Source organism: Rissa tridactyla, chromosome 1 (assembly GCF_028500815.1).
Source record: "Rissa tridactyla isolate bRisTri1 chromosome 1, bRisTri1.patW.cur.20221130, whole genome shotgun sequence".
Lineage (NCBI taxonomy): Eukaryota > Metazoa > Chordata > Aves > Charadriiformes > Laridae > Rissa > Rissa tridactyla.
In genome coordinates, this window is record NC_071466.1 from 217,475,929 (window position 1) to 217,502,144 (window position 26,216).

The window sequence follows — 26,216 nt, forward strand, 5'->3', positions numbered from 1 at the left end:
GCTGGAGGCAGCACTGCAGGGGGGTCTCCCCGAGCGGAGCAGAGGGGCAGAATCCCCCCCTCGCCCTGCTGCCCACGCTGCTGGGGATGCAGCCCGGGCTGCGGGGGGTTTCTGGGCTGCCAGCGCACGTTGCCGGCTCGTGTTGAGCTTCTCACCCACCAACACCCCCAAGTCCTTCTCCTCAGGGCTGCTCTCCAGCCATTCTCTGCCCAGCCTGGATCTGTGCTTGGGGTTGCCCCAACCCATGTGCAGGACCTTGCACTTGGCCTTGTTGAACCCCATAAGGTTTGCACAGACCCTCCTCTCAAGCCTGTCCCACTGCACGGCATCCCTTCCCTCCAGCATGTCGACCGTGCCACAGGGCTTGGTGTCACCGGCAAGCTTGCCAAGGGCGCACTCAGTGTTTTAAAGCACTCGTGTGTGCTTTGAGGGGGGTGCCTGACATAAATTTTTAAGATTTGAGCTGATTTCTGAGGTATGGGTTTTTCTTGGCGGGAAAGGGCAGGGAAGGGGGGGGGCGCATTTGTTTCTTCTCCAAATTCTTGTTGATTTCTGCCTCCCTTTGTCGAGGATGAGAAAGTTGCCGCCCTCCGCGGGGCCGCGGGGTGCTGGCTTTGCCTTCGCCGAGGAGAAAAGGCTGAAGGGGAGGAGGGAGGGCGGGAGAAAAGGGAGCACAGCGCTGGCCGGGACGGAGAGGGCGGGTGGCGGCCGGCCGTAACGGCTCCGTTCCTCAGTTTCCCCTTAGCCGGGGTCCTCCCGCCCCGCCGGACGCTAGGGGGCGCTGCGCTCTTTGGGGGGCGACGGCCCGCCTCCCCGCCGCCCCTCTTCCCTCAGAGCCGCTCCCCCTCCGTTTGCCCCGCCCCCGCGTCTCCTAGCAACGCACCCCGCCCGCCGCGCTGATTGGCCGCCGCCGCCGCCGCCGCCATTTTCAAACCGCCGGTTCGCCGCCACCGCTGTCGCCATTACTCGCTGAGCGGAGGCGGCGCGGCTTGGTCGGGTCCCCGCCTTCTCCGGCGCGACTTGTCACCATGGAGGCAGAGCCCGTGGGCCAGAAGCCCCCTCGGCGGAGACGGGGCAGGGCCAGTGCTGAGGCCCGCGCCAGCCGCTCGCCTCCGGCAGACAGCACCCCCGGTGTGGCCGCCTCGGCCGCCTCCTGCAGCCGGTAGGAGCCGCGATCCCTCCCCGTCCCCCCGTCAGGGGCTGGAGCCCCGCCAGTGGCCCACCGTTCCCTCTGGGTCATGCGCGCCCCACCGTCTTATAAGGGGGGGGGGGGGCCTCCCCTCGGCCGGCAGGGGACTCTATGCTCTCCTGTCTTGTGAAGGGAAACCCCTGTCAGGCTGTGGGGGACCCCTCGCTCTCCTATGTTACAAAAGAAATTCCCTCCCTCCGGCTGTACGGGATCCTCCCTCTTATCTCATAAGGGAAACTTCTCCCCTGCAGGCTGTAGGGAACTCCTTGACCTCCTACCTTATGAGACGGACACTCCTTTCCTTCCCCCTCCAGGTTGTAGGGGATGCCTCCCTCCATCCTGTAACAAAGGACTCCCCCCCCACCTACCCTCAGCAGGCTTTCCCTCCTGTCTTGTAAGGTGAGAGCTTCTGTTAATTTAGGGGGTCCCCAAGTATCCTGTAATTAGGCAAGGGGTCCACCAATGCCCCATCTGACAAGGTAAGAGTGGCGGAGGGGTATTCCTCAGGTCATAACTGGTTTACCTGCCTGTTTCTGGCCCTTAAGGTGGGGTGTAATCTGCTCCTATCTCCACCCCTGCATGCCAAACTACCCCTAGGCTTTCGTGCAAAAGCTTTCCTTCTCCCCCATCTCTTGTGGGGGTGTCTGGCCAGCTGCCCATGGCCCACATCAGTTTGGGAGATGGAGGAGAGGATCCTTGTTGCTCCCTGGGGTGGGAATAATTTGGGGGTGGGGTGTCTTTACATCTCCTGGAGAGATTGGCTGAGCCGCGAAGATTTCTGCAGACCATAACACCAGATCAACTCTTTCTCCTGGGCATGGGGAGACCCACCTCAGCTCCAGTGTCAGCCCTGGCTTTTACTCTGATTTTTAAATCCCTGTGTGTGCGCCATCTCTTACTGGTATTTTGATATATTGAACTTGTTAAACTTTCCCAAGACCACCCAGTGAAAGAAACTGTTACTTAAGTTGACCTGAAGATCAGCTTCTCTCTGTTGACCCCAGTAATGATACCTGGATGTGTTTATAAGCAGCTCCTGCCCTACCAGCAGCTGACCCCTGAGTGACCCACCTCCTGCTGACTGGTATCTAGACAAACCCAGATTGATCAGTAGAGGCTCATGTTTTCTGTTGCCCTCAAGGTTAGGAAATAACTTCTCCAAGCATGCAGGTGATGTAGAAACGACCCATTTCTGACTAATGTGGGTCTAGTTACCTCAGCCCAGTTTCTACCTCCAGATGTTGTATTTGGGCAGAGGTTCACCCCTAAATGTGATCAGGGTCTTGTCCTTGTTTCTCTGGTTCTTTGTGCTTGATGGGGGATTGTAGCCCTTCTCATTCCAGCTGCTTGGGTGGGAGTGCTGGGAGCTGCTCCTGCTCTGCTGAGACCCACCTGCAGTGCTGCCTCCAGCTTTGGAGTCCTCAGCGCAAGAATGTCATGGACCTGTTGGAGCAGGGCCAGAGGAGGCCATGGAGATGCTGCAAGGGCTGGAGCCCCTGTGCTGTGAGGACAGGCTGAGAGAGCTGTGAGGGTTCAGCCCGGAGAAGAGAAGGCTGCGGGGAGACCTTCCAGTCCCTAAAGGGGCTCCAGGAGAGCTGGGGAGGGACTCTGGATCAGGGAGGATAGCCATGGGACGAAGGGGAAGGTTTTCAAACTGGAAGAGGGGAGATTGAGATGAGATATCAGGAAGAAATTGTTTGCTGTGAGGGGGGTGAGCCCCTGGCCCAGGTTGCCCAGGGAAGCTGTGGCTGCCCCATCCCTGGAGGGATTCAAGGCCAGGTTGGATGGGGCTTGGAGCAACCTGGGCTGGTGGGAGGTGTCCCTGCCCAGGGCAGGGGGATGGAACTAGATTATCTTTAAGGTCCCTTCCAACCTAAACTATTCTATGATTCCTGCAGCCCTGTTTGTGCCATGGGAATGAGTGAAAAGAAGCTGACTGGGGCAGTCCCTTGTTTCAAAACCTGGTGAAATTCCCCACAGGCTTGAGTGGATGTTCTTTATTAGGTGACTTAAATCAAAGCCAGGTAAACGTCCGTGAGCTTGGTTTCCATAATGGCCAGTTTTAGTAACCATTGTGTGTTCTGGATGGCAGAACGTTTTAATGAACTTTTAAAAATAAATGTTTTCATAGGAACATGCTTGGGTATCATCTTGAAGATCAAATTGTAGCTCCTTAATTACTGCACTTGAAAAGCGTAGCATAATTGAAGGCTTCAGTGATCCAGTGAGGTGATGAAACACACTGGCTCAGTTTCTGGGATGGTCGCGCATTCCTTTGTGAGGCTTGTCTGTGTGGTGAGGCCCAGGGAAATTGTGATAAAACTGGGAAAGGAGCTTATGCAGATAAGACATGTAGGTATTAAACCTTCATCTGGAGACTTGCAAGCAAGATGATGCCCGCTCGGCACCTAGATGTGGTCTTGCGATGTAGGTAGAGCAATTCAAGAAGTCGCTGGCTTGAGGCTTGTTCACAGAATAATAGAAAACTTTAACTGGAAGGGACTTCTGGGAGGTCTGCAGTCAAAGCAAAGTTGGCCTGCTCAAAGCAAGGCCAACTTCTAATTTAGGTGAGGTTGCTCAGAGCATTGGCCAGTGAAGCTTCAGAAACCTCTAAGGACAGAGATTTTCTTACCTCTCTGGGTCTGCGTTCCAGAGTTTGACTGCACTTATTGTTGGGGGAAAATATTTTTCCTTCCATCTAATGGGAATTTTCCTTGCTGCAGCTTGTGCGTGTTGCCACTTTCCGTTCTGCTGTGTGTGACCATGTCTTTCTCTACTTCTCTCTACCCCCTTTTAAGATAGCTGTAGACAGCAGTTAAATCCCCCTTTGCCTTCTCTTTCGTAGGCTGAGTGAACCTGCTGTTGGTCTCTCATTCATCCTGTGCTCCAGCCCCAACACCACCTTGCTTGCCCTTGGCTAGGCTTGCTCCAATTGTTGGTGTTTCTTATACTGGGGGGCCCAAAGCTGGACCCAGTATCCAGATGGGGTCTCACAAATACTGACAGGCACCGTTTGACCAGTTTGCTGTGTTTTTGCCACCCTAGTAATGCAGAGCCAACTGTCTTGCTGCAAACCACTAATAACAAAATTTGAATTGTTTAATCCCTTCAGCTGTTGGGGAAGTGGCAAAAAAGGACAGAGGGACGGGGTTTAAAAAAAAAAAAGGACAAACAAAAAAACCACCAGCCCAGAAGCATTTTTTTAAAAAAACACTTTGGCCAAATATGCACAATCTGTGCCTTATGTCCGAGTGGTCCTTCTACCAGGATCAGTTCCTGAGCTTTAAACCAGTCTAACCTTGCATGGGCTGTTATAGGTTAGTGTGTGATTTGCCCCTTGTTAATGGTGACTGCATCTATTGACCTGTTGTGGGCAGGATCAGTACTTGAGTCTCTGGGCTAGGACAGGCAAGAACTCCCATTTTGCACTGTGTTTGTGGTCTGAACGGCCAGCCTGCTCCACAGGGCTGCTCTTAACAGAAAATCCACAAACTGGGGGGTTGAATTCATCTGGCCCTCCGGAGAACCCCATGGAACACTAAAGCAAAGGCCCCTACTCCCTAAGAAAGCGCTTTTGCACTAGAGCATGAATATATTTAAACATATGCACAATGAATTGCCTCACTCCCTCTGTTAATTTGCCTTAACCTTGTGAGTGTGTGTGCACACATGCATGAAAAAGCTTTTGTCTCCAGCCCTGTAATCTGACCCTGGAGGAGGAGTCCTCTGCCCACCAGACCGATTTTAGTCAAATATCTGTCCAGGCAGAAACGGAGCTCCAGTTGCAATCCTGAGGCGTCCGATTGAAAGACTCTGTGAATGCACTAAATACATTCAGCAATGTTTGAGGGCGAGGTAATATCCTTTATTAGACGTGTCCTCTTGCAGACCCTGCCTTGCTTTTGTACCCTTAGACTCTCAAGGCTACAACATTCCTGAGTAGTCTCGAATCTGCTGTTTCAGTGACGGGTTTTTTTTTAAGCATTCATTTAACTTGTGTAGAAAGCATCAAGTTTCACTTCTGTGATGCCAGAGAATTCCTAACACTTCCAAAAGAGGGATATGTGGCCAGGGAGGTGTGAAGGGATGTGGTTTGGACAGAGTATTTGTAGTTGGCCTCTTGTCTGTGTAATCCCAGAGTTTTATCTAAAAAGGGAGGAGATGGTTGACAGCGTGCTAGAGACAGTGACTTCACACAGTTATGAACAGGGACTATTTCCCCTGATAGCTCTGATCTGGGAACTGCTTTAACATCTTATAATTTTCCATTCATCCCTTTCCTCCATTGGCAATACCACTGCATGAAGTTGTGAATCAGCCTTAAGGTATAAACATGAGAGGTAATTGCTCTGATGAACAGAGGGAGAGGAAGCTAGAGAGTGTGCCCAAAGTAGGGCAGTCCTGAGGGGGGGTGAGGAATGGGTTTACCGAGAAAACACTCAGTCTGTTGTCAACTGGTTTCTGACCCAGAATCAGACCATGTTACTTGTTGCTGGGTGACTGTTTCTCTGAACTTCATGTCCCCAGCTATGGCAGATAGAAGATGGCAAAAAAAAACCTGCAGGTAGGCTTCTGGGACAGATGAAAGAAACCTTGTTCTGGGGTTTGTTTGCTCTGTAATCTTGTTCCCAAATTCATAGTTTATCTAGAGTCAAGGTGAATCCAGGTGAAGCTGACGGCTCAGGGTATGTTATCTCTTCTGAGGTAACACACATAAATAAAAGGGTGAGTTCCTCTCTCCTGCCCCAGACATGCTATCTGAGCCCGACTTGCATCTTGCATACATCTTTTGCCAAGCTGCATGAGCCTGTGTGGAGGCTGGCTCTGGAAGAGCTCCCTCCAGCTGGGATGGCCCAGCACCATGCTGGGAGGAGACAGGTCCCCTCCAACCCCAGGCAAGCCTGGACCTTGCAAAATTTTTTTATCTTTGTGCAGAGTCAACTGTTCTCTCCGATGTCTAGAAACATTCTGTAGCTTTCATATTGCGGAAGCACCCAGAGGCGATCGTGCACAGTTGGAGTACTGCTGAGCTTCTGAGGATAGAGGTGGGCTGTCAAGTCACATATCTAATTAGAGCCCTAGCTCACGCTCCCCTTCTTGAGTGTCTGCATCTTTGGTAGTAGAGAGCCGGAGCTCTTTTCAACCACTGATCCTATGACTCGCATGCAGTGTTTGTGCCTCTTCTGTGATCTGTTGGGACTTGCTCAGCACCTGGGGTCCCAGATCTTGTAAAGACAGTGCGGTTCTGAACAAGAGACAATGATGTGTCACTTTGAGACAAGATATCTGCAGTGAGAATTGAAGAGAGTCACAGTTGATTGTACGTATTCTTGTACTTGTAAATATTTTAATCGTAACCGTCACTTCTCGGTAGTTATTCAAATGGGATTAATCCCAATTAAGTGGCTGACTTTGTATGGAAGGATTAAAAGAAGCTAATGTTTTTATGTAGGTCACGTTAGAATAGAAGGTGGAAAAGATGCTCAATTGTCAAGTTGTGCAAACAAAGGTGGTGTCACAGTAAACCCCTGAGCAAAAAAAAGGTGGTCTGAAGCAGGGTGACAGGTATTGACTTAAGAAAGCAAGGACAAGCAGCTTCTGTCTGGTGTGATCAATGGATGGGGCTGACAAAGGAGCTTGGTAGAGTAGCAGGTGTTGGAGAAGAGCTGAGAGTCTGGTTTTGTGTTTTGTCACAGATGGTGCAACTGCAAACTGCTGCCAAAGGTGGGGTCTGGGCTCCCAAAACCACCTCCATTCCTGCTGCTTTCCTTGCAGCAGTCCCAGTCACTGTGCGGCTGCAGGGCGAACTGCGTGGTTCACCCCAAAAAGTGAAGTTTTACATTAAATCAGCAGCTGAACCACCCTTCCCTATGGACAGCTGAATTCAACTTACAGGGATCTGCCTGGGAGGAAGGGAGAAAGATGGCCTGGTTTTGGTGGCAGCCTGCATTCACTCTGGAGAGGTGTAATGTGAAGCCAGACCCTTCGCTGCAGCCTGTGCAGGAGGTTTGTCAAGAAGAGGTTTCCGTAGCAGAGATGGGAACAAAGCAGCTGGTTGTCCACACGGGAGAAGAATGGGTTTTAAGGATGCATCTGAAGAAAGGGAGTCCTTCCTGAATTATATGTTTTTATATATATATATAAAACACAGCTTTTAAAAATCTTCCCTGATCACCTACTTGTTCTGCACAATCTGCAGTAAACTCTTCAATTGGCTTTTATTTATTCACTCTACACGTTCATGCTGTTTAAAGTCAGTTGTTTGTTGGCCAGTGACCTAACACTCTGTTGTGAAGGCCAAGTGTTTTTGATGGTGATGCCTCTCTCTTTCCTTTCTTCTCCCTAATTATGGCTTTTCTGAAATGAATGTTGGTTTGCTCTTGATCTCTGTTGTGATTAAAGCCTATATTCCATCAGACTTTCTTGGGCTGGTAAAATACTAACGAAGAGTGCAAACATACACTTTTCCTTCCTATTATCACTTCAAAGTTAGCACAAATGGAAACTTTTACTCCACTGAAGAAGGTAGCTATTAAAATGCATCACTTGAACATAATTGGAAGCTACAGTGTAGCTTTCAGAAAATGTCTAGAGGCTCTCCTATTACCACTGTTTTTTATTCCAAAAGCAGGCTCTGTCTGGGGTTGAATGTGTTCAAGGCACGACAAGTTTATACACAACCACTTCAGCCAGTTGTCCTTCCATAGGCCTCTAATGCGCAATTCGCAGGAGACAGGTAATGCTCCAGTAGCCATAGTATCCTAAACTGTGCGTCCGTATTTTGGGCTGAAGTTACTGTAAGAGAATGCTGATACTTTGTCAATAATTCATAAAAATCAAATAAGGGTTTGGGGTTTTTAAGGGTGAAAATACGACTTGTGTACTTTGTTACTTGTGCTTCTCAGCTGTCCTTTGTAAAAGGACACACAATACTTCAGGAACTGAGAAAGGGCTAGGAACAAAGTATCCCAAAAACTGAAAGGTTTTACACTGATGGCAGTGATCTTGTGACACTATATTTTCTTCCTCTAGAGACTGTTTTTCAGGGAAATAGCTGTATCATTTTGAGGTCGTCTTTCTCTTTTGCTACACTCTGAGTGTCAGAGGGTTTATTAAAATCCGGTAGTAAAATCCAGCAAACTGGAATGAAATTCTGACCTTACTGGGCACCTATTAACAACTCTTGGTGTGGAGGAACCGTCTTGTACCCTGTATTTTTCTGCAAGAGCCAAAGAAGGTGTAAGCATACCTGACTAGTCAGCTGCACAGCTCTGGAAATAGTTCCTGAGTTTTTTACTGTTGGGACATGTGAAATGTGCTAAAACACAGGCAGAATTAATAATACAAGCTGAAGTATACACTCCATGGACTTTTGGTGGCCTCTGAACGAGTATCTCTAGGAAATGTTGGTAGTGCCTGTGGAATGCTCTTCCACCCGCAGTGTGCTCCCAGTGCAGCTTGATGTTTCTCAGTGCTTGGAGATGGTGGAAATGAATGAAGTTTCTCACAGGGAAGATGAGATGAGTGTAGGAGGAAGAAGGAAAGACCTGCAAAATCATTCAGAACTTGCTTTTTCTAAACCATGATACTTTCCATGATTGCTTTCCATGTAGCAAGTGCCACCAGCCAGTTATTAAAACCTTTCAGCACTCTCAACATCCCTCTATGTGAATGTTGACTGTGGGTAACACCAGTCTCTTAATTACTATATGCTGATGATAGCCTGCTTGTTATTGTCTTGTAAAACAGAAGTCATGGTACACTTACCAAATAATTATCTTCACTCACAAATCATTATCCTCAACATCCAGTTGCTTAAGCCCAGCTATTACTGCTTCAATTAATATTTTCAGGGCAAGCTCATCACAGATGCCTTGCAGAATGCTCCCTTCAGATAAGTAACTCGCAGTGGATGAAGACAGTTTATTACTGCCAGGTTTAGCCAACTTCTGTCCTGCGAGTCAAAAGATAAGGGTAGCATCTCTGCTGTAAACATGGTCCCTTGATGATAAGAATGAGCCCTTCAGGGCTTTTGCACCCAGTGAAGTAATATTTGTGTGTGCTGAAGGTATCTTTTCTACAGTTAGGGATGTTCTTAACTCTAGCTGTCTCTTCTGACTGGGCTTGCTTCGGACCTAGGTATCAGGCGAAGGTTGGGATAAGCCAGCAGCAATGACATGGTTCGGTGTGACAGGGAGAAGATCTCATTTTCCCCTACTTTTTATTTATGAGTAGCTGCAGTAGCTCTTAAGCGGGGGGGGCAAACAAAGAAAAGAAAGGGGAGGGGGGAACCCACAACACCAAAGCTACCAAACAAAGCACTTAATCAAATGCTGCTTCTGCAGGGAAAGGTCAAGAAAAAGCAACTAATTCTTACAGTCCTGCTGATCTGGATAGTGGAGAACTGACTGACTCCATATGAGGACAATCATTTTAGTGAAATCATGCAAGTTCTCATTTCCAGTTCTCACTTCAGTGAACTATCCAGGCACCTGTCTTGGTTATCTTCATTTTAGGAGGAGACTTTGCATGTCTTGACTATATCCTGTGTGATCAAAGGAAACTGAAACAACATAAAGATGGTCTTTCTCAAAAGACTGAATCTTGCATCTGTAACACAACAGACAACAGGTAAAGGCAGGCAAGGGAGCACAAGAACAGGAGAATTTGAAAGGGATGGAAGAATGACTCTATTAGATACTGTAGAGGGTAGGTGGTCTGAGAATACATGGGGAAATACCAGAGTTCAGCTAATCAAAACCAGCAGAAAGTTAGCAGCCTTCCTTCTAAATAACAGTGGTGGGCACAGGCTTCTTTGAGGATAGCAGTGGGTGTCTTGTAAGGAGCCTTAAAATGAAGGCAAATAGATGTGATGCTGTAGAAAAAGATGGATCCTCCAAAGGGGCATGGAGCGTGCAGAGAGGAATAATGCTGTTAATATGGAGGATTAGGAAATTATTTTTGTAGTGGTTTGCTGAAGAAGTGTGCTGTAGTTTCCCTGATTTTAGCAAGTATAAGGGACAAGCGTTAAACCAGTAGTAAACCAGAGAGACGTGCCTAGCTTATCCAAACAGTGAGTAGCATTTAGCTACTGGGAAAGGCTGCATCTCTTTGTGACAAAACACGTTGTTTTTTTTCCAGAACAAGAATATTATGACATATGTTGAAGAGTGAAGTTCAAATCATACCAAAGTTATTTTTCCTCTTGACTTTCATTCCACTGCCAGAAAGGCAGCCTGGATGTACCATGTATGCTGCCATCACATTAGACCTCAAGTCTAACGAGCTTAGGTGAGAACAGCACATAGGTTAAAGAAAAGTTGTGAAGGAGAGAAGACCTGGTTTACTTAATCCCCTTCTCAACTCCAGGAATATAACAGACCTTGTACTCACATCCCTACTGGGTAAAAAGGAGTTGTAAGAACTTGAGCTCTAACTGTCTGGGAATGTGGAGACAGCACTTCAGACCAGCACCCTGGTGCTTTGCTGAGTGGATGTCAAACCAGCACAGACTCAAGGTGCAACTGCTTCACACAAAAGCCTTGAAACTCTTGAATTGGAAGTATTTCACCAGCTCCCATTGCTTGCCCTTAACCCTTTGAAAGGGTTTAAACTCCCAGCTTTGTTTCTAGAGTGTTTTCAAGAGCTCATATTGAAAAGAATTGGAAAATTATTTTCTTGGACAAGTGCTTTTCTTGTCTAAATCAAAGAAGAGATGAAAAATGTAAAGATTGCTTCCAAAAATCTTTTCCTGCTTCTGATTATCAGGTCACCTGTCATTCATTCTCACATGCTGGCATGCAGGTAGCCATCAAACCTCATGCTCTTCTTGGTGTGGCTACTAGAGACATCTCGAAGCGTTCTCTAAGGCTGGCAGGGATCAATAGGCAAGGAAGGGAGCATTATGTCTGGTAAACAGAGCTAAGCAAATTACTGAAGGAGGTGAGGAAAACCGACAGCACCGAAGTCCTCCTTCTCCATGGAGATGGTGTTTGACTGAGTTTAGTAGAGCGCTGGGCATGTCAAGTAGGGGCAAAATTGTTGTTAACCTGCAGAATTGCCTGTCATGTGGATAGGCTTTAATATGAGATATTCTGCAAATAAGGGTTGGAAATGTGAGTAGGTTTGAGTAAGCAGAGTGCTGTGGCACTGTGGCAGCTCCCTGCGGGGCTAGATCCGGGTATCATCGTGAAAGGGAAGACCATGGAGAAAATAAAGGGGTAGGAAGAGAGGAGAAACTTGTACAGGCCGAAGGAGAGGCATTCACAAGTCTGATGGGAGAAGAATGAGACTGTGCTGCTGTATCACCAGTAGAGAACTTGTGGGCCCTCTTCAGCTTCCACTGTTGGGTCAAGCATTTCGAATGTCAGAGCTGTGTACTTTAAATATTTGCATTGTTCCTATTTCTACTGACCCAAATGCTCACTATTCACACTTGACATCATGCCAGATGTCAAGGCTTTCACTTTCTGTTGTATTAGGAACCTTTTGCCTAATTTCTTTTGGTTTCAATTTTCTGGGCAGCTCTTTGTCTTGCCAAAGTTACACCAAGTAAAACCCTGCCCTTTAGGATTTGAAAGTGGTTCTTCTTCCTCTGAGCTCAGTTTTTGGGAGCTGTTTACATGCGGAAGGATGTGAGCAAATACCTTAGACCATTTTTCAGAAGTGCCAAAGTAGATGTCCTGCACCTAAAGTGCCCTTCAGCTCCTATGAAGTAATAAATCTGCCAAGCTCTCTTCCTCTTCCACTTCATAGAAGCAGTTTCTTTTAATACAATAGTTCAAGAGAAATACAAAATGTGGGTTGGCCTTCCTCATGTATTCAGGAGGGCAACATTTTTCTTGAATTTAACTTATTAAAATATTAGGGGGGTTGTTTTACCGACATCTTTTTTAAAAGTACTTAGAATAAGCTGTAGGTAAACATTTATTGCCTGAAAAGAAATATTTACTCAGTCTTTGTCTGGTCTAGGACATGGGCATATGATAAGCAGTTGTCTAGATTCACATATATTAAAAGTGTGGAGAAATGGTTCAGAGTATTTTAGTGTGCGTGTCTAGTGGCTGCAGATTAACCCATGAATCTTCCTGTAGGAAGATAATGAAGAAGCACTAATGCAAAAAATTATTAACATAATTTCTTAAATGAAGGATTCCTAAATAGGGGCTCATCTTTGCTGGAGGCTTGGCAAAAGCCTGTTGGGAGGAAGTGATTTTAAAATATGTTTATTTATATATTATGTGAGGTAATAACTATGGAAGTGGTATCTTTTGGCAGTTGTAGTGGATCTTGCTGTCTGTGGTAGTAAGCAAGCACAGTTTGGTTTGACGGAAAATACATGAATGAGGGAGGCATGCTCGTGAAAGACAGAGTTTAGATCTTAAAATTATAAATCTTGAATGAATTTAGGACCACCCAGTTTCCTATGGACATTAGTTGTACTGGGAAGTTATCATTACTTTTGATTTCCTGATTTGCAAATCCTTTCTTGTTGGGCTTTTCACCAACACTTTTCATTTAAAACATTGCTAAGATTTAAAAGCAATGTGCAAATGAAAATATGACCACTGAAACTGATGACGAGGTTTCCAGTCAATTCACTGATTTTTACCCTAAACTGCTTTGTACAATAGATTTATTTCAAACACTAGTCAATTTGACAGCCATCGAAACTTCCCATCTCAGCTGACTTGCAAGGATTTCCTCTCTGGATACTGGGAAAATTTCATCCCTACCATTAACACTTGTTTCCTAGCTCTGCTATCAGTTGGCTAAAGTTACTTGTTGCCTTCTCTCTTTTTTTTTTTTTCCCCTTCCCCCCCTTCTCTTCCTTTCCTGTCAGATCTGCCAGTATATTTTATACTTTCATTTCTGCGTCAGCTTTAGATCTGCTATCATCTGTTGCGTTGCTCAGAAGAAACAGCAGGAAACATGGTGTTTCTGCTAAGTGTCAACCCACTGCAGCAAAAAAACTTGAAGGAAAGTTTTGAAATGCCTGAGAAAGGAAAGCAGTGATAAGGCAGCCCTGACGATAAACTGTGGAAGGAAGAACTCTTCCCAGAAAGGAACATGATGGTGAGAGGTGAACAAACACTGAGAAGCAATAGGGTGAGAGAAACATAAATTATTTTTAAGAGAAACTTGCGTATAATCATTCTAAGTGGGAGGGAAAAAGCTGGTGATGATCCTGATGCTGCTGAGGTAAAACAGTTAATGAGGATGGAAAAGCATTTTCCCCCCAGTGTAAATCAGTTGAATGATGATTAGACAGTACTTAAGCTTGTATGGACAATTCCCAGGGAAGCTAATGGAATTTGACTACTGGTATTCCTTTTATACTGGAACGTTTGTCTGCTTTATGGGAGTTAAAAGATGTAAACATTCAGAATACACTGAACTTTTATTTACATTTCAAAAATCTGCTCACAGGTGATGAGTATTCATGTTTGCATCACAGCTGTTCTTGAAGACAGTGTCACTTATATAGTGTGGGGTTTTATTTAGTGTGGGTGTCTGGGTACCCGATGCCTTTTACTGCTGTAATTGAAGGGCCTTCTAAAAACCTGCAAAGGAAGTGAACGCAGGAATTACTTCATCTGCTAATCAAGACTAGCAGCTGAATATAAACATAAAATACTCCAAATCAGGAAAATGCATCCACCAGATTCTGGAACAGACTCTAGGTGCATCATTCAATTTGAATTTGGCTTGGAAACAAGTAGCATCACCTAAGCTGCTCCTGAAAGGACTTTTGTCTTGGAAGAGCAGGTCCTACGTTAAGTCGGCCAATGTGCCACCTTCAGCAGAGCTTGTCACAGCGACTGGGATGGCTGTCACTGAGGGATTTCTGCTTTGCATTTCATTGGGAAAAATATGTCATGCAGTGGAGTGCCATGGAGAACTTGGCCTTTGGTAATGTGGTTCGAGTGTGTCCTCAGCGGGCAACCACTGCTTTACCTTGCGCGTTTCTTCACAGCCGTGCACGGGCAGTGTCTCATTCGAGTGTGACTTTGTCACCTCCTGACAAGCCCTGAACACAAAAGGCTGCAGGCACGAGCTTAGGAATTAGATTCATCTTCAAAACTAAACCATGTCATGCTATTAACATACCCAATGAGCTGGAGAAAATGGCAGGTGAAGGCTTGTGACCTGCTTTCAAATAAGATTTTAAACGGTCATTAAGTTTGTCCTCCTAGCTGCACATCTTCCTTGCTTCCCAGCTTTTATACTCTCCAGGGCAAATTTCAGCAGTCCCTGGAAAGCAGCTGCAGTTTCACATAGGATTCACATGCCTAAATACATACCTTGTTCTTTTAACTGTTTAAAATTTGCAGCTTCGTTGTTTCAGCTGGCGTACCTCTTCCCTTTGCTCTGAGAAATGTAAATAATTCTTCAGTTTCTCCACACCCGAAATTACAGGCTGCCAGCAAATCTGTTTAACTCTGTGGTGCTGTAGTCCTGGTGGTCCCCCAGTTACCACATCCTGGTGAGAGGGGAAGTACCTTATTAAATGTGCTGACATAATTGTAAGCAATTATCTGACCAAACTTTCAACTTCACCTGCAAATGGACAGGAAGGCAAGCTTGATCACAGGCCTTGACTTCCCGGTGCCTTGCCTTCCTCAGGCAATTTTATTTAGGGTTACTTTGAAGTCTTCCCAGAAATTAAAGCTAGGATGGAGGTCCTCCCAGTAGTGTTAACAGGGAGGAAAAAGGCACGGATTCTTTCAGACTTGATTGTCAGATGTCTGGGTGGGTCCCAGGTGGACAAGGCAATTTCTTTGTTCCTTGAGCAGGACCCCATGCTTGTCAACAAGTTCTCCAAAAGAAGCATTTAGATCCCTGAAGAGGGATGCAAAGTGTCTCTGTGCAGCCACGATCTTACAGGCTCCGTGCTGCAAGTATTATCCTTGCTCCATTTGGATGCTTGACTGCTCACCTTTATTCTTGATCTTTATTTTGGTGAAGCCAAAGAAAATGCAGACTTCAACAACAAAAAAGGCATAAAGCCAATAATGTAGTTAGAATTGCAAATCCAGGTGGGCCCCACCTTATGTGGAGGAGTAGTAACAACCTTGGCTAAAGTTTCCTGCATGTTTTAGCAAGCCATCCCAAGGACAGACAATAATGCAGCCTGGTTTCCTATGGAGCTGGCTTGTGCTTGGCTTCTCTGATGTCTTTTTCTCCCCACCTCCATGACTGAGGTGTAACAGTTCGTTCATGATGTGCAAAGTTGAGAGAAAAAGGTGGCAGGTTTTTTTAAAAAAAAAAAAAAAAAAAAAAAAAAAAAAAAAGCCTGTGAAGATCAAGCCCTTGAGTCTGAGGAGTGGAGTTAATGTCCTGGGTCCTCCATGTCTGTGATCCTGGAGGTGGCTGAGCATGATTTGCCCAGAGAAGCTGTGGATGCCCCATCCGTGGAGGTGTCCAAGGCCAGGCTGGACAGGGCTCTGAGCAACCAGGTCTGGTAGGAGGTGTCCCTGCCCAGAGCAGGGGAGTTTGAATCAGATGATCTTTAAGGTCCCTTCCAATTCTAACCATTCCATGATTTGCATCCTGCTGACGCTACTGTGCAAATTACTTTGTTCTTCCTACAGTGTGTGGGGGTGACTGGGCATCGGGAGCTGCTACAGAGGAGCTCGTGGGAAGAGAGACCTTCCAGGGCCATTTGGAAGAGGCTCAGGCTTCTCCCTTTTCTCCTCCATCTTCTTCTCCTGTCTTTCTGGAGCTCTGTTACTGCCAGGAGCTTTCTTCTCGCTGTGTCCTCCTGTGCTGGAGCACACACAAGGGAACTCCAGAGTATGAAATAAGAGACTCCAGAGCCACCGCTGGCTCTGACTGAGCTTTCCAGTATCTCTTTCAGTCCCTTCAGGAGCTGCCAAGCACGCAATGAAATCCTCTCCCTCTAGGTGTCACCACTGGATTGGGAAACAGATCTTTTCTTCCTTTTGCTCTGGATTTGAGTTTATTCACAGTAAATTCACCCATTAGACTACATTTAGGATTAATTTCGTTTTACTGAGTCATATGGTTAGTGCTTCCCCACCCAGGATGAAAGGAAATAATTTCTTGAACACAGGCTGACTTTTTTCCCTTTCCCACACTGAATTAATATTCTTCCGTGACATATGGTCTGCTGACCATGTCCTTTTCCTAAACCGTTTAAACTCGGTAAGCTCCAAAGTGACTTGGAGGGAGAAAAGCAAGCAGGAAACCAAAGCATGTGAACATGTCCCGGGCGCCCTGGGCTCTCAGCACGTGGGTGGGCTGGAGGAGGAACACAGCAGGGCTGGGAGCATTCATCACCTGTGTCTTCACTTAAAAGCTCTCCTGCAAAGTTGTCTGGGTGGTTCCAGGCTCATTTTTGAGAACCCAGAATATGTTAGTCTTTGGCATCAGAGAGACCACAAAAGCCTATTGCATAAAGTTACAATTAAGCTGATTTCCCTCCCCCGCACACATGAAGGTCTTATGGAAAGGTCTGAAAACAAATTCTTATCTTGCTTAGTGAGAAGAGTCAGTTACGGCGCTTGGCTTAGTTTAAACCTCTAGGTGCAAGGCTTTCCAGTGAGACTAAGAGATTTAATTCCTGTGGGTGACTTTATTTTTAATGGCAGTTGTGTTCATAAATCCCTTAAACTGGCTGGAATATATCACCTAGAGCACTACGAAGCGTTATCTAATTAGTGTCCTTGTCCTCCACAAATGATGTTGCCACTTGTTTCATGGGACTTTGCACTTTGTACAACAATCTTTCGAAGCAGCTTTTGGGCCCGAGCAGCTGATTTTGTTCTAATTGTTTTCCAGAGGGCTCAGCTTCGCGTCTCGGCAGTTAAGGACAGACGGAGGCCAGCGCAGAAGTGCTGACTTTCAGCAAAATGTCTATTAACCACAGCACAGCCCGGCCTCTGGCTCGCCCGCCTCGAAGGCTGCCAGCTGCTGTTGGTGTCACGTCCCCTTCCCTAAGGTGGTTTAAATCAGTAAAATGAGTTGGTGTTTTAACTTGTGCCGTACCAACAGTTGGGAAAGGAGTTGCCCTCTGTAATAGGTAAAGTGTTAAGATAAACAACGTTGTCAATGCAATAGTCCTTATCCTTGTATCAAGCTGTGTTTTCTGAACCAGGTTTACATATGTAACGTTTTGTGTTGCTGCTTGTTATTTCAGCTAAGCAATGTATCTCCCACTCGGTTTTTGACATTCATTTTGATGTGTTGGGGATTATCTCTTTGCATCGAGCCTACTGCTCTTTGTAGTCGTGTGTAGTGGGGCTGTTGCACTACTAGTTCGTACACGTAAGGGGGCAGATTTGAGATTGTTCTGGAACAGAAATCGATTTTCTTTGTGTAAAGAGTTGCTTCGGGCTAATCTTTAGAAGAGACAGAGTAATCTTTGTACTAACTGTCCAAGAATGTTCTCTTGAACATGAATAACCACTGGTTGAGCTGAGTGAGTTTTAATAGCGGGTTTCCTGTGGACATGTCTAGCAGACTTTCTCTTCTCTAAAGCCTGTACGTTCTTTCTAGAGAGGTGCTATTTTCCCCTTGCGCTGTGAGATTTATTTTGTGTGTGGGTGGTTTGTTTGTTTGTTGTAATAACTGGAAACAGCTATAACACTTTTAATAAAACTTCATTATTACTCCCTGTTTAAAACTTGAAAACAGACTTCAGGTGTATTTATACTTCTCCCGTGGAAAGAGATTAGAGACTCGTGTCTGAACTCTCCTCCCTCTCTCATCATGCTAGCTCATATGTCTTCCTTGGCCCACAAGCAGCCGCCTTTCCTTGCCAGCCTCCATAAAATTATCCCTGGAGGCAGCCGTTCCTTGTCTACTGCAGTAACTACATTTTCCCTGATTTCTTAATCCTTCATCTGTATTGTTTTGTCTGAGTTTCAAGCTCTTTTCCTCTCCTTGCAGGCCTTTCTTTACTCAGTTCCTTATCTGCTACTGCCTCTAAAACCTCTACGGTCAGATAGCCAAATAACATCTGTGACTGTCATCCCCATAATGAGAATTTGGCTTCTAGCCTGAGGTCTAACCTGATCTCTACTGCCATCCATGTGCAAACTGAGCTAAATTGGCCAGATTAGGAGAATGAAGGTATCTCGAACTGGAAGTTGTCATCTAGGCCTTGAACGAAGTCATTTGAGAAGTGATACTGCTCTAATGCTTTCCCATCAGCAGGAGAGTGGAGGGTCTTGGCAGGAAACATCATGATGTATGTCCTAAACACATACAGATGGGCATGGAGGACCGAGAAGCACTGCTGCGGTTTTATGTTGGAGCTCTGTGACTGCAAGCTTGGGTCAGAACAGGTACCAACCATTTGGAACAGCTTCAGTTGGGACCCGCCACTGAAGCTCTCATAGAAAGGGCAAGGCTGAAATGCTGCATGAAAAGGGAACCTTGAGGAATCTGAAGCCTCCAAGCTCACATGAGAAAGGAGGTAGTTCAAGGTTAAAACAGTGTGAAGAAAGGTAGTCACAGTGAAAGGAAACAGTTATCTTGCCTGAGCACAGAAGGTACACTAGTTAAAGTGCCTTAAATTAATTTAATAAAACAGTGCAAACCCTGCTTGAGAAAATGAGTTCTCCTGGGGTGATTACTGGCCTGTGTCAACTTAGCACAGGTCAATTTGTCACTGGCTTGCAGAGCTGCCTGGGATATCAGCACTAAATGTGTTTACTCATTTTTACATTTAGTAAGAAAAGAATGAAAGGGACTGTGCCTGCAGAAAGTAAAAGCATTAAACAATCTCTTTTGTATGAGCAAAGTACACCTTCAAGTACTTGTAATGTTTAAATATTTAAAATATGAAGTCACTGAGTTCTGCCTTACCACCCACCTACTAAGGCCTGTTTCTCTTCCTATCTTACCCTTAAATTGTATAGACATTACATTATACAGCTCCACCCTGCAGCCATTTCCTGCCCAACTCCTTAGTCCTTGGTATTTTCTGGTTTGTTTTTTTTTTTTCTCTCTTGTCTCCTTTTCTGTTTTTCCTATGGCTCCTTTTTTTTTTTTTTTTTTTTTTAATCCACGGTTCCTAGATTGCTTCTGCTGGCTCGGTCTGCTCTGCCCAAATCTAACCCTGTCCCCGTTTCTTTTTTGTTGCGTGGGATAAGTGCTAATCTCCTTCAGCCTGCGAAGCAATGCAGGCCGTCTTTTCATAGCCCTGCCAAAGATGAGAAGGAGGTGAACTTTAAGAACGTAAGGTCTGGTTCAGAACAAGGGTCCTTCTGACCCAATGAGCTGTTTCCAACTATGATTTGGGCACTAAGTAAGAACAAGACTAACATTTATGATGCTCCTTTTTCCTGTACCATCTCAGTCTCCACCAGTTTTCAGTTTGTCTGCTTAGTGGCCCCCAGTAAATCTCTTCCAAGGCTTTGTCTAGTCTCGTTTTGATCCCGTGTGGACCTTGCAGCCTTCAGGCTGGTTGTTTACCTGGGGTGTTTCTGGTGGGGCTGTGGCCAGGAAGGCCTCTCCTCTACTGGAATGGTCAGGAAAAGGGATGCGACCTGCCCCCACCCCAGTCAAGCTGTATTTTATGGCTTCTGTAGAACTGCCCTGAGCAGTAGGAAAAATGCTGGCTTAGATTATTTCAAGCCGAAGCCATCCTGTGGCTTGGTTTGTTTTTGTTGTGAATCATAAGTAATTACAAACACATTATTCTAGTGCTGCTGAGTCCCTGCACTGGTACTAGAGCAAGGGGCAAGATGGCTTCCTTTAAATACACACGTGGCAGTACCACCGCTCTTGCAAATCCCCCATCTCCTCCACTTTTAAGAGAGCCTTGAGCCACAGTATAATCCTGTATAATAGAAAGAAAGCTATGCTAGGAGAAGCAAGCAACCACATTTCAGCCGTTCTTTAATAACCTTTTACATGCACATGTTCAGCCTCAGCAGAAGATGATTCTTTCACTGAGCGCAAGTCTAACTGGACTCTTGCTCGGACTACCTCGCGTTTGCTACAGGTTGCAAAGATGTCTGTGGACTCTTACATTGCTTCAGCTGGTCAGCAGTAGCTTGTTACACCACGTTAAGTTGCTGTTCCAGCCCCTGAGCCCTACAACTGGCATAACTGCACTCATACCAGCGACAGTTTGCGTAAAAAAAGAAAAATATACAGCTGAAGTGACTGTTTGCATAGCTGCTTACAGTTAAAAAAGAGAAAATTTTGTGCCTGTCAGCACTAAAATGTATGTTTGCCTGACTGTTCTCTTGTGATAACTTCTAATATTTATTGGATCAAGCTTGGTTCCCACAAGAACTCAAAATAGTCGTCTGGATTTGAAGCGACCCAGTCTTCCTCGGCTGGCATGGCTGCCGGGCAGCGGAGCTCGCTCCCATGGCTTCTGGGCACTTGGAATTCCTCCATCCTGACCGCTCTCCCCTGAGAGTGTTCAAAATAGGTATCGCAGGGGAAGGGGCTCGCAGGGGTCACTCTAAGTGGAAAGAGCTATGTTTAAAGTTTTTTGCTCCCTGCCTCAAAATGTTCGAAAAGTGAAAAGTTCATTTGCAGCCCTCAAGAACCTGGTTTTGTGGGAATTAAAAAAAAAAAAAAAAAAGTCACGTAAAGTTAATCCAAAAGGGTCAGTGGTTCATTACAGCACCTAGAGACAGCAGCCTTCACTTTAGTATATGAAGACGCTGTGAAGACAGTCTTATCTTCGAGTCTAGTCTCTGTGAGACAGTGCTTTCCTGCAAGCATGGCTATTTACAATATTTCCTTTTTTCCTCTTTCCTCCTTGAATGTAGTCCAAAGACCTAAGCGTTTATTTGTGGCGTTTATTGTGCTTGTGCACTATCACCTGGTCGCTTTAAGTTTAACACGTTTGCATTGAGAAGTCCACTTTTATTTTTTTAATGGTGATGGTTTCGCTGCAACACAGCTCATTTCTGACCTTGGGACCAAAATTGCTGAAGAGGATGTGAACTATTTAGAATAAAGCCTGCCTAAAGATTTCTCTAAGCCTTTAGACATACCTGCTATCAACTGGACATCTAGGATGACATGACCAAGTGAGTCAAAAATGTATTTATGAATATTGCATCGGAGCTCTAACCAGACATTTTGTCAGCTGATATCTCCAAAGCATTGCATGGAAGATTCATTTCACCTAACTTTGGTCACCTAAAAGCTGATTGCTTAAATCTGAGCCACACACAAGGTTCCTTTATAGCCCAAGCAGAAAGAGAGGCGCCTCCAGGGCATAGCCAAGCTGGCTTAAAATGCCTAGCTGGAGGTGTCACCCTCCCCAGGAGTGACAGGGGAGCCTGGACAACTGCCTCCCTGTCGGGGGGCTGACAGATGAGATGAGCCCTGGCCTGGCTACACGCTCAGCAGGAAAAGGAGAGCCGAGGTTCGGCATGTGGTGTTTGGTGCGGTTTTATTTCTGTTCCTGGTTTTTAATTGTCGGGATTATCTTCTAACTCATCATTCATGCGAGAAATCGTCCACGGCCGACAGACCTGATTGACAAGGGCCTGATGCATGAAACGGGGCTGCTCGAGACCTCTGGGGGTGCATGAGCTCTGCCTCAGGGGGCTGTGCCTTTCTGCCAGGGACAATCCTGCAGCAGCGAGAGCGCTTGCACGGCTTCTGACAAGCAAAATATTTTGTCAGCAGCTGCACTGCTTCTCCCTACAGCCCTCCTCCCCCCTCGGCTCAGCATTTACATCATATCTCTGGAAATGAGAGTACAAATAGCTCTGTGAAGTGGGCAGAATTACTACACGCAGCATGTGCTTAATCATCTATCGGGAGATGTTAGCTCTGTCAGTAGCTTTCATTTTCTCTTAATGAAGAGGAATAAAGTTTTTCTCTTTCTAGTGATGGATTATTGCCATAATCCTCTCTTACGTGCTTGCAGGCAAGAATACCTGCCTGCAGAACTGGAACTTTCTTTGTACAGCTCTATCCCTGCATGCCACAAGGCTGTGTGGAGGAGAGCCTGCTCTTGCTATCTTCCAACACAAAACATGGATGGAGGCAAGGGCAAAGGCTCGGGTGAGGGAACAGCTGGGCAATGCCATCACTGGCATAAAGATGTTAATTCTGATGAGTCTGTAGGGACACCAGCTCCCTCCTGTGCCCTGTAAGAGGAACCGTACTTCTGGAGCGCCACAGTTACGGCTCATGCCTTGTGGTGTGTCTGTCCTCTTGGCTTGGGCATAGTCTGGATTCATGGACTCCTTGAGGCGTCCAGGTTTTGTTTCCTTGGCAGTACGGGTTCCCTGAGACTTTTACAGTGTTCCCATCACCTCCTCACCATGTTTGTATGTGTGTTCAGAAGCAACCTTAGGCCAAGATGGCAACTGAAGACAGTCTGTGCAGCTGCAGAGCTGTCTCAGCGGGCCAGCTCGCCAGCAAAGTGGACCAAAGGTTTTCCTACCCGGGCTTATGTTTGCTACCTCTCAGTTTGGCAAGGGCAAATGTTTGCACGGTCACGTTGTAAACTAAATCGCTGAAATAAGGCTCTTACAAATAATCTTCACAAAAGGCTATTGTTATCTGTTTCATTTCAGTGCTCGGTTGACGGGGTGCTGCAGTGCGTCATTCGCCCAGAAGCCTTTGAAAAATGCTCACTGTGTGCTAAGCATAAACGTTGAAGTAACTTGAACGGTTGGAAAGGGAATCGGGGTGGGGAAAAGAGGAGGTTTGACCATGTGCTACCGAAAAGTCCTTCTCTTTCTCTTGCAGAAAGATCTGGCTGCCAGCCTTAGCAACAGTGCTCGGGAGCTCAGCGTTTACTGGATTTGACTTGGAGCAGATACCCGGTTGGGGAGGGAAGTGTGAAGGCAAATTGGAAGGAAGATGCTTGGGTCATAAGGGAAGTGTGTGGTGAAAAGATATCACTTCAATCCTCAGATGAAACTAGATGTTGCTGCGTTGGCTGTGGAAAGACTGTTAGCGTGCAGCTCCGGAGAGGTCAGGCGTGTGATTATTTAAGGATATCAGCGCATGGTTAATCTCCTTGGGGCTTATCTGCTCGTGTTCAGTGCTGCTGTTGATTGCTTCTTCAGACAAATAGCTATAATATACCACCGATACCTGTGAGGAGAAAACGCTTCTAAAATGGAAAATCACTCTTCCCGTTTAGTCTGAGCTGAACTTCATAAAACTATTTAAACAAAAATTTAATGTTCTTTGTATAATTTAAACCTTCCCAGAGTGTCTGAAGGCGCTTCCTTTTAGAAGCAGAGGTTGTTCCAACATAAAAGAGCAAAATAATAGCTATTCCAGAGTGTCTGAAAAGTACAAGAAGTTCTCAGCTCAGCAGTAGCGCTGCTCGGCCCTGTCCAAGTGGTAGATGGATTGAAGTGTTTTTGATCGTTGTTTAACTCCGCTGCCGTGGGTTTTCATGGCTTTGCTATTTGAAAGCTGAGACTGCTAGAATTACTAATTGCACCAGTGTTGCAAACTGTGATGCTGCTGCTGCCAGAAAGTTATTGCAGCTTTCTAAACCACATTTCCAGAGAGCAACCCGTCATTCTTTTGCGCTCTATATAATTACGGCTCTAAGTATCCCGCTTCCTTTTGTGTGTTACTGGCAGCGATAGCATTAATGAGCTAGCATTAATGATGGAGAAGCAGTCTGCGGACTTGAACTCCATGCGGAGTGCACTGGCACCATTTTCCTCTTGGCCATTGAAGTACTGAGTTCTTCTGTCTTGCTTTTAGATATTTAAAATGTCTGTCAATAGGTTTTTCTTCAAGTAAGGCTTTTACCCTGGAGCTTTTCAAGATAAGGAACCATGACAAGTACTGCCATAAGTGCCCTTAGTCAGAGTTTGTTTGCACAGTGCTTGGGAGGCCTCTTATTCTGGCCAAGGCCTCTGGATATTGTAGAAGTAGAAATATTAACTACAGTAAGTTGGAAATCCAGAGGCTCTTTCCCCCCCCCTGCAGAAAAGCTTTAAATTAAAATTCAAAAGACTCTTTGTGGAGCTTTTCTGTTCTTGTCGTTCAAAACAGGATTCACCAGTGTGGCTTGCTCGTTTGGGGAAAGACTTTTAATCTGTTCATGTTGCTGTAATAGTCACCATCTTAGTACTTAACTGGTGCAAGTGGTTTATATTTAAGAACAGCTTGCTCTGAAAACAAAAAAAAAAGGGGGGGGGTTGGAAGTCAGAGGGGAAGGAAACACAGAATTGCTGCCCAGTCTGAAGAATGTATTTTGGAACTTTAAAAAGTTTAAGAGAACTGCCAGATCAAAGCTTTTCTGCAGTTTCCTGGATAAGTCATCAAAAATAAGTAAAAAAAAGAGTGCAGACTGTCGAATGATGCTGACTAGGCGGTACGGATTTACAGTAAAAAGGGAGAAAAATGTTTCAAATAACATTAATGGGAAGTTGCTCTAACCTGATGAGTGAAGCTCTTCTGTGCTTTGTCCTCTAGTCTGACTAATGGGAATCTATTCTAGCACACCCTTTGTGGACGTCTTTTGGATTATTGTTGTTGACCCCAAAATCTCTTTTATGCCTTCTCCCCGCCCTTCCTCAAAAAAATGGCAAATGTCAACACAAAAAAACCCTGTCTCTGGAGAAGACACGCAATAAAAAGATGCTTAAGAAGCAACACAGCACTTGACAGAAACATTTGCTTTTTGATAAATTGATTTAAGATGAGGTGTGTGTTTTCACTGCACTTTACCCCTCCCTTCTGAACTTCAAAACACATCCAGCTCTGAAAGGGAATCATCAACCTTGAAATTAAATTTTGAGAATAAATTTGGCCAAGTGCTCACTGCCATTGCTTCATCCATACCGTCCTGTGCTGGTGAGAGGATCCTGATGTTTATTCAAGGAAGGCGGTGAACAATGACTGTTTCCTTAGTCTGGCTTCAATGTGAAACAATTGAGCCTGCCCGGTTGCTTGCCTTTATCAATATGTTATCTACTAAATTGCCCAAACTTCCTCTATTAAGATTATTGGGGCCCCCATCTCCTCCCCTGCTATGTTGCCGAACAGGTTTTGTGTTCAGGACTTCCCCTGCCTCTCTCAATGTTGGTAGCTGGTTTTTTAAACCTGTTTGCAGGCCAACTTGAAAATACAAATGACACGTGCTCTTTTAAGGTTAAAATATTTCATAGCTAATCTCTCTATGGACTGTCAGTATGGCAATCTCTATTTTAACAGGCTCTGGAAAGACTTACTCTTGGCAAGACTGGCAGTATCATCATTTGCTGGTAAGCAGCCTGGAACATTCATTTCTTGAAGCAAACTGAGGGTACCAAAACAAAAGTGTTTGTTCTTTCTGTACAGTCTCAACAAGATTGTCCTTCCCCTGCTCTTAGATTGGAGAGATTTGCTTTGCCAGAGTGTTGCCGCAACATTTTACATCTCAAAAAGTATTTTTGTGTGTTCACGTAATCGTCTTCATAACCCCGAAGTTCTTAGTCACTTTGAAATAGGTTTCAAAGTTACATGAATCAGCCGGTTATAATTAACACTTTCTGCTTGTCTTGAGCCTGTTAAGATAAGGAAAGAGGCTGTATCTCCTCATCCTGTCTTAAACAAGGAAATTATGCTGGAGACATTCTATCAAGAAGAATCTTTTCCAATGAAGTGACTGAACACAACTTTAGTCCTTTCGTTTGGGTGACACAGCAGGGATATCTATGGATGTTCCTACAACTGGGCTGGGCTGTTGCAACAGCTTTGTAGTAAACACGGTAATTAACTATATCCAACTGTTGACACCAGCACAATATTTTATTCTGCTGTCTTCAGGTACTAAACATTACATCCAGGCCACTCTGCACTTGTTTCAATTAATCATACAGTGTTTTGAGCGATGACCAACAGCGCAGCGCTCTGTCACGCAGCTCTGCTTTTTCTCACGTTGCGTTGTGCGATGCGTTAGGTAAAACTTCCAGGATTGCTCTTACGGTCATTGCTGACCTTTAATTCACCAGCACTGTTCTTCAGATTCTTGACAGACCTTGCAAGGGATGCCCATCTGAGCACTACAATTATGACTCATCCATTTACACGTAATACACGTTAGTCATGCAGGTGA

At 45.5% G+C, this 26,216-nt stretch overlaps 1 protein-coding gene across 1 annotated transcript in view; it reads left to right on the top strand.

Moving 5' to 3' along the window:
* The first annotated feature begins 1,013 nt into the window (after positions 1–1,013).
* The window catches only part of NET1 (neuroepithelial cell transforming 1), a 55,866-nt gene continuing 30,663 nt past the window's right edge, over positions 1,014–26,216 (top strand). The window contains exon 1 of the mRNA XM_054189743.1: positions 1,014–1,162. Within this exon, the coding sequence (XP_054045718.1) occupies positions 1,029–1,162 (134 nt within the window). The 5' untranslated portion in view covers positions 1,014–1,028. The remainder of the gene's footprint in view (positions 1,163–26,216) is intronic.